This window comes from Prosopis cineraria, unplaced genomic scaffold, assembly GCF_029017545.1.
Source record: "Prosopis cineraria cultivar Desert tree isolate PC_DT_omini unplaced genomic scaffold, ASM2901754v1 PC14, whole genome shotgun sequence".
NCBI lineage: Eukaryota > Viridiplantae > Streptophyta > Magnoliopsida > Fabales > Fabaceae > Prosopis > Prosopis cineraria.
This window is the reverse complement of record NW_026555345.1, coordinates 27381977-27395247: the sequence shown is the minus strand read 5'-3', so window position 1 is coordinate 27395247 and position 13271 is coordinate 27381977. Positions and strand designations below refer to the sequence as shown.

Sequence of the window (13271 nt, the reverse complement as noted above, 5' to 3'; positions counted from 1 at the left end):
ACAATTTTATACTTTAAAAAAAATCACATTTTTACAAATCTATTTCAAATAATCTATTTTTGGGAAGCATGCATGGGAAAAATTCGTTTTAAGACAGAAAATTGATTGCCAATATATACTCGAAAATTGAATTATTGTTATTACGTTCATTAGAATTAAAATAAAAAATTGTAAAAAAAATCAGGATTTTTCTAGTGAAAGAAGTATAATTCAAATAAAAAATTCACAACAGCAGCGGCTGATTTATTTTAAAAAAAAAATAACAAATGAATGAGTTAGAATTTTTACCAGCCCAACTTGTCACCTTTTAGTGTGTATCGTTGAATCTAATTCAATTTTCTAGTTTTAATCCGAAACTCCTTCATCTTTTATATTTAAAATTTTTCTTTCAAACTATTACAATATAAATAATTAAAATAAAAAAAATACTTGAAATGAAAATCAACCCACATTTTTTTTTCTAATAAATAACTCAATCATGGACTTCTACTGCATTAAGAGGGCCAAGGCTGGCAGAAGGAATGCAGGAAATGAGTGAGCAATAACCAAAATTGAACAGTTGAATTGGGCCCAAACAAAAAAGGAACCGTTGAATTTGAATTAAGTGTTGATAGTGATAAGAGAAAATGTTGGCTATTGGGAATGGGAGCCACCGAGGCAGGGGGCACATGTTGTACGCTGTGTTTTTGGGACCCCACTTTTCATGTCCCATCCAAACAATTCATCGCATAAAGTATGAAATTATTATTAGAATGGATAAATATCTTAATTAGAAGTTTCAAGTTCGAATTCCAATGCTTTCATGTTTCACCTAAAAGGGATTTCAACACGAATCAATCCGAATTAATTTATACATTGTTAAAGTTCTCTCAACTTAATATAAGGCAAGCTTAAGATACAGATGCATTGACAGGGGAAAAAAAAAGAATGGTTCCATATATTAATACAATCATACAATGATTAAAATAAGTAGTAATAATGGTAAATAATATAATTGCAGATATACTGCTTCTATTATTTATAGTAAATGAAGTATGTAATTTGTCATGAAATCTCCGTGGCGGTGAGTGCATTGACCAAAATCAACTGCATGTTGGTGGTGTTGTGCAGGTGGATCCGATCATTAGGTCCGAGGCCGTTTCGTTCAGTACTTTAGTTTAAAAGAAAAAGGAAGTCACCTTGCCGGGATCATCTTGTCAGTGAACGTGTTTATCACAACAGAAAATTCAAGTTTCTTATTCCCAGATAGCCGCTGGGTCCTCCTGTACACACAATAGCCGCCGGATAGCGAAAAGTATCAAACCCGTAACTATCTTTCCAAAAAAGTTGTACAAGTCAATGGGGACTCAAATGATAGTTTATGAATATAAATGTTTGAGATGTGTGGGAGTTGCTTCATTTGTTTGGTTCTGGACCCGGTGCTCCTTTTGTGAAAGTTTATGAATATAAATACTTGACTCTAGCATGTACGCGGATCAGAATATAAAGAATTGTGAAAGTTCAAAGTAATGTGCTCATTCTCATGTTTATTTTTCCACCTTCCTCATGACTTTCTGCCAAATGAATTGAAGTTATAAAAAAGCACAAACGAGTTCTGGCCAAGGATTTCACCATAGTGATTAAACTATACATCAATCCTTCAATATCTATAAAATTCCATGCAGTGTCTGTCAAAGTCTGAGTGGGTTCATAAATTCAAACTTCTGAATCCCCCAAATTCCATACAGTGCAATCTGTACCTAAGATCCTGGCACAAAATTATGATCTCTAGAGTGTAAGTTTCAATCCTGCAGCCAAACAGTTTTGTAGTAGGAGCAGCAAGAAATAAATCGTCAGCTGCTAGCTGCACCAAGCAGAAACATGCAGACCTGATATAAACATCCCATAAAATCTTAGTTAGATGAAGCTCCTAGGTTAAATATTTTGGCTAAGCACACAGCGATTCTATGATTCTAATTTTCTGATTTTCTTGTAATAGCTTGCAACTAAAGTAAAGAAATCAATTCAAAGAGGTGCTCCCTGAAGGCTTGAGCAAGAAGGAAATGAAAGGTTCCATACAAGAGAAGTTTCCCATGAAAACTAAAGAATGAAGGAAGGAAGCACTTTTAACCACTCAAAACCATCCAGTACAGCCCCGAGTTTTCCAATAGCCTTCTCTATCGAGAAACAATGTGACAATTATATCAAGCCACAGATTGCGGACTCAACCCACCTCTTCACTGTCCAGCTAAACATCAGGCATCATAATTGGTGCAACTAAGAGATGATAGGCAATACATTAGAAAGAAAAAAGAATCTCCTAACTGAGTGAGTTTGTGTATGTATTGCATTGGTTGGCAAGTCTATGTCTGCATATAGTTCAGTGAGCGAGTTCAGTCAGCTAGCTCACTCACTGAACTATATATAATAGCTTACGTGCTTCAAAATCTCTTGAAGCTATTGCATGACTCAGATTCACTTCCCATTTAAATATTGACATCGTATCAGAGCTCATCATTTCTGGTAAGACTCCAAAATAGGAAGAGAAGATCTGTGCAGCAAATTCGAGATCAGAACAAAACGATCTGCCTGAATTGTGCTAAAGTTGGCAAACATCTCTTTGGATTCTCAAACTAACAATAGCATTGCAAATGATCGAGACAGCACGACTGAAAACAGAAATGGAAATGGAACCAGAAGCTTGGCTAGCTTCTTCTTCGTTAAAAAAGTACCACCTCCAGAAAGGTCATGCAACGCAAATAAGTTAAGCAACTTGTCTCTGTGCTCCAATAAGGGAAATCTATCCAGTTGTTAAAATCCGCATAAGATGCTGTATCCATAATCCAGAAAGCAAAGTAACAATTCTAATTAATGGCAAACAAAGGAAAAGTAGGCCACAAGCAGTGATGGTTAAAAGAAACTAAACAGACTTGAATGTTTTAACGACTTTAATCATCAAAGTTCAAACCTGACAAAACTCTGGGAAGAATGTGTAGTAGCAGATTAAGAATAAAGTTGTTTACTTAGCAAACTAGAATCCGTCATAATCATCAATAACCAAGGATATACATTAAATGTTCAAAAGTTATGGCTGCTCTCAGTTGGGCCTACAAAAAATATAGAATTGTAATTTATAGCACTAATATTGTCACAGCCAACTCACCTCACAATTGGATCCTGTTATAGGCTCTTATTGTAAGCTCCTAATAAGGTTAATTTTCATATGAATAAGTACCTTACTCTTCACCCTTCTCAAGAAGTGTGAGTGGTCAAAATATATGACATTCCTAAACCCAGATAAGCTTGAGCAATCAATGTTTCCTGTTTCTTGGCAATGTCAATCTCTGTTCGTGTATATGATATAAACTCTACACACAGTCCCAAAATGAAATTAGTTACCACTCACTGTGGACCATGCATAATCCTTTGAATTTCAGTTGCATACAACTTAAAAGTTATAACGACACTGCATTATTTAATAAACAACAACAACAACAACAACAACAACAAGCCTTTATCCCACTAGGTGGGGTCGGCTACATGGATTGCAAGACGCCATTGTGTTCTATCATTTATTAAGCTTTTAGAAATATTATTAATTAAGAGATCACGTTCAACAACTTCCAAGAGTGTTCTCTTAGGCCTTCCTCTACCTCTCTTAATCGGACTCAAAGTTATATGTTCCACTCTTCTCACTGGTGCCTCCCTTGGTCTTCTTTGTACATGCCCAAACCATCTCAACCGATTTTCTACCATTTTTTCCTCAATAGGTGCCACCCTCACTTTTTCACGTATGTGCTCATTTCGAATTTTATCTTTACGTGTATGTCCGCACATCCATCGTAACATTCTCATCTCTGCTACTCCAACTTTATGCTCTTGCTGTCCCGTTAGAGCCCAGCATTCACTACTATATAACATTGCCGGTCTGATAGCAGTACGATAAAACTTTCCTTTAAGTTTATTAGGCACCTTACGGTCACAAATAACTCCTTTAGCTTTTCTCCAATTAAACCACCCAGCTTGAATTCTATGTGAAATATCTCCACTGATTTCGCCATCATTTTGGATAATGGCTCCCAAATATCTAAACTTTTCCACTTGAGGTATAATTTGATCTCCCAATTTCACTTCCAAATTATTTTCGAATAGTCCTTTATCAAATTTACAATATAAATATTCCGTCTTACTTCTACTCAGACGAAAACCTTTCGACTCCAATGTCCTCCTCCATAACTCAAGTTTGCAATTAACCTCTTCTCTTGTCTCTGCTATAAGAACTATATCATCCGCGAAGAGCATACATTTCGGGATTTCCTCTTGAATATGTTCCGTCAAAACATTTAAAATCAAGTTGAACAAATAAGGACTCAGAGATGATCCCTGATGTAGCCCAATCTTTATAGGAAAATCCTTTGTTTGACCACTAGGCGTTCTTATACTAGTTTTTACCCCCTCATACATATCTTGTATGGCTTTAATATAAGCAATCCGTACTCCCTTTTTTTCCAACGCTTTCCAAAGCACTTCTCTTGGTATACGGTCATAAGCTTTTTCCAAATCAATAAAAACCATGTGTAGATCTTTATCTTTACAACGATACTTTTCCATTAATCCCCTTAGTAGATAAATCGCCTCTGTAGTTGATCTACCTGGCATAAAACCAAATTGATTCTCAGAAATACTTGTCTCCAATCTCAACCTGTGCTCAATTACTTTCTCCCACAATTTCATTGTGTGGCTCATGAGTTTAATCCCTCTATAGTTAGTACAATTCTGAATATCTCCTTTATTTTTATAAATAGGAATTAATGTACTTCTCCTCCACTCATCAGGCATTTTCTTGGACCGTAAAATCACATTAAATAACTTAGTTAACCATCTCACCCCTTCTTCACCTAAACATTTCCACGCTTCGATAGATATACAATCAGGTCCGTTAGCTCTACCATTTGCCATTTTCTTAAGAGCTTCCTTTACCTCCTTATCACGTATTTTTCGATAGAATGACAAATTTTGTTCTCCTTCACCAGTTACTAAATCCTCCAAGTTACTAGATGAATCCTCTCCATCATTGAAAAGTTTAGAAAAATAAGTCTCCCATCTATTTTTAATTTCATCATCTGTAACTAAAATTCTTCCCTCTTCATCCTTAATACACCTTACCTGTTCTAGATCTCTTGATTTTCTTTCCCTACTCTTGGCAATCTTATAAATATTTTGCTCTCCTTCCTTCGTCTCAAGGTTCTTATAAAATTCTTCAAAAGCTTTAGAACGAGCTTCACCCACAGCTCTCTTAGTTTCCTTCTTAGCCATACGGTACCTCTCCCAATTTTCCTCATTGTTACACAAATGTATGGCTTTAAAACAGTTCTTCTTATACTTGATTTTGTCCTGTACACTATTATTCCACCACCAAGACTCCTTATCTCTCGGACCAGGACCTTTCGATTCTCCCAAAACTACTTTTGCAACCTCCCGTATCTTTTTAGCCATATCCTCCCATATGATGTTAGCACTTCCCTGAGAATCCCAAATTCCTTTATCCAAAAGATTTCGCTTGAAAATATCTTACTTCTCACCTTTTAATTGCCACCACCTAATCCTTGGTGTTACTACTTGTCGACGTTTTTGGATTTTACTCATAATACACACATCAAGGACTAGGACCCTATGTTGTGTCGTTACAGCATCTCCAGGGATCACCTTACAATTTTTACAAAGTTTTCTATCTGTGTTCCTAACCAAAAGAAAATCAATCTGCGACCTTGAGGTTCCACTTTTGTAGGTGATGAGATGCTCATCTCTCTTCTTGAAACAAGTGTTGGCAATCTTAAAATCATACGCCAATGAGAAATCAAGAAGAGTTTGCCCTTCATTGTTTAGCTCTCCAAAACCAAAACCACCATGCACCCTCGCATACTGACCAGCTTCCCTCCCGACATGCCCATTAAAGTCTCCTCCAATAAAAATCTTTTCACTCTGTGGTATGTGTCGAATCAACCCCTCCAGATCCTCCCAAAATAATTCCTTAAGACTGGCTTCTGTCCCGACTTGCGGCGCATAAGCGCTAACAATATTAACAGTCTCACGTCCAATTATCATTTTTAAAGAAATAATTCTGTCTCCAATTCTGCTAACTTCTACAACGTTCTTCTTCCACTCCTTATCTATAATGATGCCTACTCCATTGCGTGCACTTACTTTTCCTGTATACCAAAGTTTGAAACCTTGAATATCCTTAGCTTCTTCTCCACGCCATTTTGTTTCTTGCAAGCAAAGGATATTGATTTTCCTTTGAATAAACCACCAACTCATTTATTATACTAGTTCTACTCTTATTGCTTGATTTCTGCATTCATGATTCCAGCTTTATTTTTAAGGACATGCAATATTACTGGACTGGCAAGAGATATTGTAAAGAACAACCATAAGCTGCATAAGATCTATGATAATTCTTTATCCTAAACACATTTATGGGATGACTAAAAGCATACATGAAGTCAAATAATTGTTACAATGATACAATGATATAACAAGTGACTGAAGAAGATGTGGGAAAAAGAAAACCAAGCAGTGATGCGTTTGAACTTTGAGTGTATGTGAGTTGCTATGATAATAAAAGGTATAACTTGATCCCTCACTTGAATGTATAATAAATGGCAAAAAGAAAACAAAGAAGTGATGTGTTTGAACTTATTGTGAATTCTTTTGTTTCTTTCTCCTTTTTTTTTTTCAATTTTTTCCCATAAGTGATTGGAAGGTAAGGGATAAGTTTCATATTGGAATTGTATGAATTTTGAATTTTATCCCCTAACAGCCAAAGCAAATAAAGTTACAATCTTGCAAAAATAGTCATGCACTAAAAAAACAGACATATAAATCTGTATCAACACTTTTCTAATCTTAATGTAGAATCTCATATATTCAAGATCTTGTTTAAGCAATGAGGATGGCATTCATCCCTCTAAGACATTCATTATGATATTTGTCAGACACATTTTTAAAAATAGCTAGTATAAGAAGGCTGGCAGGTGAGAGGTGACTTTTATAACACATATTTCCATTTGCATGCTCATGAAAGACAGTTTTTGAATGTTTAGTATGCCAAGGAACTCTGAAATTCATCAATAGCAGAAGATTTTATGCAGTGCATACGTAGAAGACAAGAAAATGATACAAAATCATATCTACCAATAATTAGGCAAAAATTCTGATCATATCTCAGCACACATTTTAAATTGCATCAAACAACTAAATTATGGTATTGATGCTCACACTCCCAAGTTGCTAAGCCTCCTGTGGTTGAATATAAAAATAAGAAGAACATTATAAAAACAAAAATTGGAGATTCAAGGGCTCAAACATTTCATGCTCATGATAATTAACCTAAAGGACATTTGAACAACGACCCAAAAAACAAACCTATTTAGTAAGCCTAAAGAAACAAGCATTTGGAAACCCTTCAAGAAAATCCAACATAACATTAGAATAGTACACACTCTTAAACCATTATTTATGCTTTATTCACACATTATTTTCATAGTTGTAAAACAAATAAAAGAACTTTTCATGTGGTCCATAATATTCTGCAAGCCATTATCATTTTAGATTGTGTAATTCAAGAAAATTTTATTTTAGCTACAATTTAAAAGCAGAAATGCTAATTCATGAGCAACAACTGTGACACACCTTGAACTTAATAAATAAATTAGAAAAGAGACATGAAGGAAGAAGGCACAAATTTCATGTTAAAACAAAAGTAATAATCATGGTTAACATGTATACAAAGTCAAAAAAATATATTTAACCTATAACTTTGAACAAAAATTCTTGAATGCCTTCCTGGCCATTGAATAATCTAACAATTTAGGTCAGAAAGAAGCAAGAACTTGCTAGGCAATGAAGACAAATTTCAATATGTACAATATAAATACAACTAGAGTATTTGACCTAGTTTTATTGTTTTAGAAGACCACTATCAGTCATTTCAAAAAGAAGCTTCTCCACCTTAGCATTCTCACTCTTTTCCAAAAAGGCTCGGATAAGTGTTCTATATGTTATTAAATCAGGGAGGCAGCCATTCTCTTTCATTTTTTGAAGCAAGATCATACCTTCATCAAGCAAGCCTTCTCTACAAAGGCCATGGATCATAATGTTAAATGCACAAACATCTAGATGATGGCCTTTGACCAAAAGGTATTGAAAAATCTCTTGGGCTGTATCTAGTCTACCACCTTTACACAAACCATCAATGAGTATACTATATGTGTACTTACAAGGCCAAATTCTTTGATCAATAGCTTGCTTAATTAGCACAATTCCCATGTCGAGATTTTGGCTTTTGCAAAATGCATCCAACAAGGTATTATATGTGATTATATTAGGGGGTTGACCACTGGCATACATCTCACATGCAAGATCTTGTGCAGATGACATTCTTCCTGATTTGCATAAGCCATCAATGAGAGCATTGTAAGTTACAACATTGGGGGCAAAGTTTTTCCGGTGCATTTCTTTAAAGAGATCCAAAGCTTCATCGACCATATCAGCCTTGCAGAGTCCATTAAGTAAAATACTATAACTAACTACAGTAGGTGTCAAACCACTTTGGATCATTTTGTTGAATACTTTCTTTGACTCATTAACATTATTCATCAAACAATACCCCTCCATCAAAGCACCATGAGTTACAACATTAGGCCTCTCACCACATTTCATCATCCTAGCAAACAATGCTTGAGCTTCTGTGATCCTTCTCTCTTTACAAAATGCATCAACCAGTATGCTAAAGGTATAAACATCAGGTTTGATGTCTTTCAATACCATTTCAAGGAGCAATTGAGTAGCTTCTTGCCATTTGCCCATACTATAGAAACCGTGGGCAAGTGAGTTGTAAGTGACATTATTTGGTAAAATTCCACAATCAATCATTTTAGAACATAAATCACGGGCCTCATACGTTTGCCCATCCTTGCAAAAACCATCAATTATCGTGTTGTACATAACCACATTAGGCTTAATTCCAAGCCCCTTCATCTTTTCCAGCAACTCAATGGCAGATCTTGTTCTCTTTGTTTTGCACAACCCATGGATTAAGGTTCCATAACTGACTTCATTTAACTGAAATCCTTTAGCCATTAACTCCTCGTGAAAGTCTAGTGCTTCCCCAACCTTGTTACTAACACAGAGTCCTTTAATCAGTGTAGTCAAGTTTATAATATTCGGTTGAAAACCCATCTTGAGAATCTTCCCCAATACTGAGAAAGCAGAGTACACCTGACCCACCTGACAGTAACAATTGATCAATATGCTCAATGTAAAAAAATCATGCGTGAAGCCATTGAGCTCGGCTTGTGCAGAAAGTGAAATAGCAGTGCGATAACGTTTACTCTTTGCAAGTGAACCTAAAATCTTAGTAATCTGGAAACGGAAGGTGGGGGGTGCATACGTATCAGGCCATTGAATGAAGCCACGCCGTCATCGTTGTTATTAGCAAATGGGGTTTGGGAATAAGCTTGGGACTTGAGATTGAGAGAATAAGGGAATGAGAGAAGGATGAGAGATGGAAGTAAGTGAATATGTTTGCGGAAGGCATACCTTAAAGATATGCACATGTTCGCCGGAGCAGTGAGATCCCCAAACAGAGGGGCGGAAGGTAGCCGCCGACGGGAAACTCAAGAAGGTCAGCCTATGAAAATCGAACGTTTTTACCTGAAACACAATTGCAATTTCCCGGACAAAGCCGCTGTTCCGTGATGTGTATTGTGTCGCATGCTGGGATCCGATCTTCATTCTTCACAACTATATAATATTTTATTATTAGTACTATCAATATTATATTATCGATTATATATAGATGTTTTAGTGTTCAGACTTGAGATGAAGACCCATGAAAAAAAGTGTTTATTCCATTAAAAAAAAAACAGTGTTTAGCTGAAGAACTATTTGTAAAAAAAATTATAAATTTATTAGTTTTTGTTGATAAAAAATAAATTTATTAATTTTTCTTCATTGCCTATATGTATTTCTATTTGAGGTGGAGTTGCAAGTTAAAATATGAATATCTTTCTCAATAAAAACTTAAATTTAATTTTTTCAAGTTACAAGTGCTAGTTCTTCTCATTATCAATTAAGCTAGAATAGCTAAATTCGGCCTAAATATTCAATTTTTTATTTTTAAAATCATTTCTTATTATTTTTCACCTTAAAATTAATTATTTTATTTTAAAAAATATAAAATATATATTTTTTGATACTCAAATGATGTATAAGACTCAAATATATGGTATTTTAGTATAAAATAATCTAAAACTTAATTAAATAATTAATACTTATCATATTTTATAAAAATAAAAGTTTTTTATTCGGGCATTCAAGTCAAGCCCGAACCCAATCGGGTTTGGTCTAAATTTTCTCAAACCTATTCAGGTTACCCGAATAGGCTTGAACATAAAAAAAATTATATTTTTTAAGCCCGGCCATAACTTTTTTCGAGTGAGTTTGGGCTAGCCCGTTGAGTTCAGCCCGAATTATCGGCTCTAACTTTTACATATTTAAATATCAATTATTAATATCCCTTACATCTAAATGCCTTTTGGAAGTATATGTATTGTTTCTTTCATGTTATGCTTGACATATTAACACTTTTACATATTTGAATATCATTTTTTCATATTTGAATATCCCTTATTGATATCTATCCCTTATGGTTATGGATACTTTTAGAAGTATATGCGATATTTCTTTCATGATATGCTAGTAATCCTCAATGGAATGTAATTTTCTTCTGCACATTCAAATATCTCTTACTAATATCATTTCCTTATGAATACCTTTAAAAGCATATGAGATATTTCTTCCATGGTATGTGACTGATTTTCAATAAAATGCAATTTTTTTTTCACATATGCAAATATGACTTTTGCATATTTGAATGTCCCTTGTTAATAACCATCCTTTACGAATATTTTCAGAAGCATATGCAATGTTTCTTCCATGATGTACAACTAATATTCAATAGAATGAAATTTTCTTTTTTATATTTAAATAACATTTATGCATATTCAAATATCCCTTATAAATACCTATGAAAATATATGCAATGTTTCTTCCAAGATATGTAATTAATCTTTAATGAAATGATATTTTCTTTCATATATTCAAATATGCTTGTCGCATATTCTGAAAAAAGTCTTAGTGCTACAATTTTACATGAAATGCATTTTATATTCAAATATACTTTTTGAATATTCTTAAAAAATAATCTCAATGTCAAAACTTTACATGAAATACACTTTATATTTGAATATGTTATTTGCATATTCTAAAAATTATACTTCCTTCGTTTAAAAACTTAAGGCATTTTTAATCTTTCGAGGTGTAATTATTGTCTTTTTTTCAAAAGTGTCTATATTGATAATAATTTTATATTTATTATAGAGTATTTAATAGGGGTGCACATGGAAAAATCCCTTAATTTAAAAATAGGTAACTACTTCATTGGGAAGTGAAATTCAGTTAAAAATGCCTTACATTTTTTAATTGAGGGAGTATGATTTTTCACAAAAACACTAATAAATATTCTAAAAATGTAAATGAAAATTTCAAATATTTTCAAATTTTTCAAGAAAACACCAATGGTCACTATTGTTATATGTAAAGCTTAATGACACCAACTTAAAGCATTAAAAAAATAATTAAATACTAACAAATCCATTAGTTATTAGACGATAACACGCTCTTACACCTCTTGGTAACATAACTACGTTATAACAAGAAAATACATAAATAGGGTAGTATTTATTCTTCAAAGCCTTCAAATTTCTCTCCTATTAAGTCATTCTTTTGCTATAACTAGATGATCTTCTTCAATAGGATCCTTGCAACTTAGCGAAGACCGATAAGCAAGCTCATATGGATTTTGCAAGTACACTTGTCAGCATTCATTTGAACTTTTCATGTACAATCAATCCCTACATACTATTAGAATTGATCTCTCCAAGCTATTATGATTTATCCCTACAATATAGAGATTGTTGCCAAAATTCCTTAAGCATTTCCTGAATGCTATTGGCAGTAGCACTGATAGCATCTGATGCATTGTTTGCCCTCACAGACTTCTCTATCGCAACGTCATCTGCTTTCCTTTGTTGAGAGTTGCTTCTTACAGGTCTCTCCTCTTCACTGTGTCCCATACTCTGGATATGAAGTCTCTTTCCCCAGCACAAGCATTGTTGTCATGTAATTTTACCAGGTAGAGAAATAATCATACGCTGAGTTCTCACAAGGAAAACCAACATATATAAAGCTAAGTTTTCCCCTTCATTTCCTTGTAATTTGTGAACAATCAATAACATGCAGCATTTGATAAAGAAATCTAGATATAAATAAATCTAGATATAATGCTCTGGACATGACACTCTTACTATTACTTACAGATGAATTTATCGGATCCCATATTCAATCATAACCATGAGTGATGAGGAACACAAACTACATTTATCATTGCAAAGCCGTTCACCTAGTGAATTGGAGTGAAAGAAGGATGACAATTATGATTCCCCAAAGAACCCCAAATATATACAATTAACCACCGAGTGCTCAGATCAGCTTTGCCCCAAAATTTCTTGTGCCAGTTGAATCATTTATCAAGAAATCGGGCACCTACAGCCACCATTACTTTCTGATAAGATCATGTTGAGTAATTAATTCCTCTCAAAAGACCCCACAATTAACTAAATAAAATCCAATAAATCTCTAGAAGCAGCCAATCCTTCTTTTGCACTTTTGTGAAGCAAAAGATGCTACGTGATTAATCGAACTAAACCCATCCAGCTTAGCTACAAGACAAATGGTAAACATTTTTACTCCAAAGAAGACCAAATGTGTTTGGCAAACCAATAAATCACCATTCCAAGGCATACAATTATAAAAGCAATGACCCACAGTTCGTTGTCAAATCTAAACAAATAGCCAGGTATAACAAGAGTTCGAGCCAAGATTTTTAAACAAGTATTCAATTCCATGCAAGAAACATATAATCACAGTAGGCAAATGTATAACCCAATATCAATTTGGAAGAGGAAGACAAATTGAACCCAAATCCAACAAGCACCATGAATTGAGAATTGGTGCACAAGGTGGCTTGCAGCCAAATCTAACTCTTCAAGGCAATAGACTTCCTCTTCTTAGCCATTACCAATGAAGTGTTTGAGAACTAGATCATAGGATTGCGGTGGCATGAACACAAATCTTGTCGTCGATTCAAGAGAGTGGGATTAGGTGATGAT

At 34.2% G+C, this 13271-nt stretch overlaps 1 protein-coding gene across 2 annotated transcripts; it reads right to left on the bottom strand.

Annotated features, from left to right (window-relative positions):
- Nucleotides 1-1490: 1490 nt before the first annotated feature.
- LOC129293589 (pentatricopeptide repeat-containing protein At1g62670, mitochondrial-like) lies at nt 1491-9773 on the bottom strand. 2 transcript variants are annotated; one of them, XR_008589178.1, is made up of 2 exons: nt 9580-9773; nt 1491-2809 (listed from the first exon to the last, which is right to left on the bottom strand). XR_008589178.1 is itself a non-coding variant. In XM_054931639.1 (2 exons), exon 2 carries the CDS (start codon nt 9217-9219, stop codon nt 7939-7941), a length of 1281 nt encoding a protein of 426 aa, XP_054787614.1. In that variant the 5' UTR covers nt 9220-9267; nt 9580-9773; the 3' UTR covers nt 7937-7938. The 2 variants fall into 2 exon arrangements, 1 of the variants encoding a protein (XP_054787614.1); XM_054931639.1 differs by lacking the exon at nt 1491-2809 and adding an exon at nt 7937-9267.
- Nucleotides 9774-13271: the final 3498 nt, after the last annotated feature.

Excerpts from the sequence above, each read along its gene's own strand:
- LOC129293589 (XM_054931639.1), bottom strand. The coding sequence starts at position 9,219 with ATGGGTTTTCAACCGAATATTATAAACTTGACTACACTGATTAAAGGA.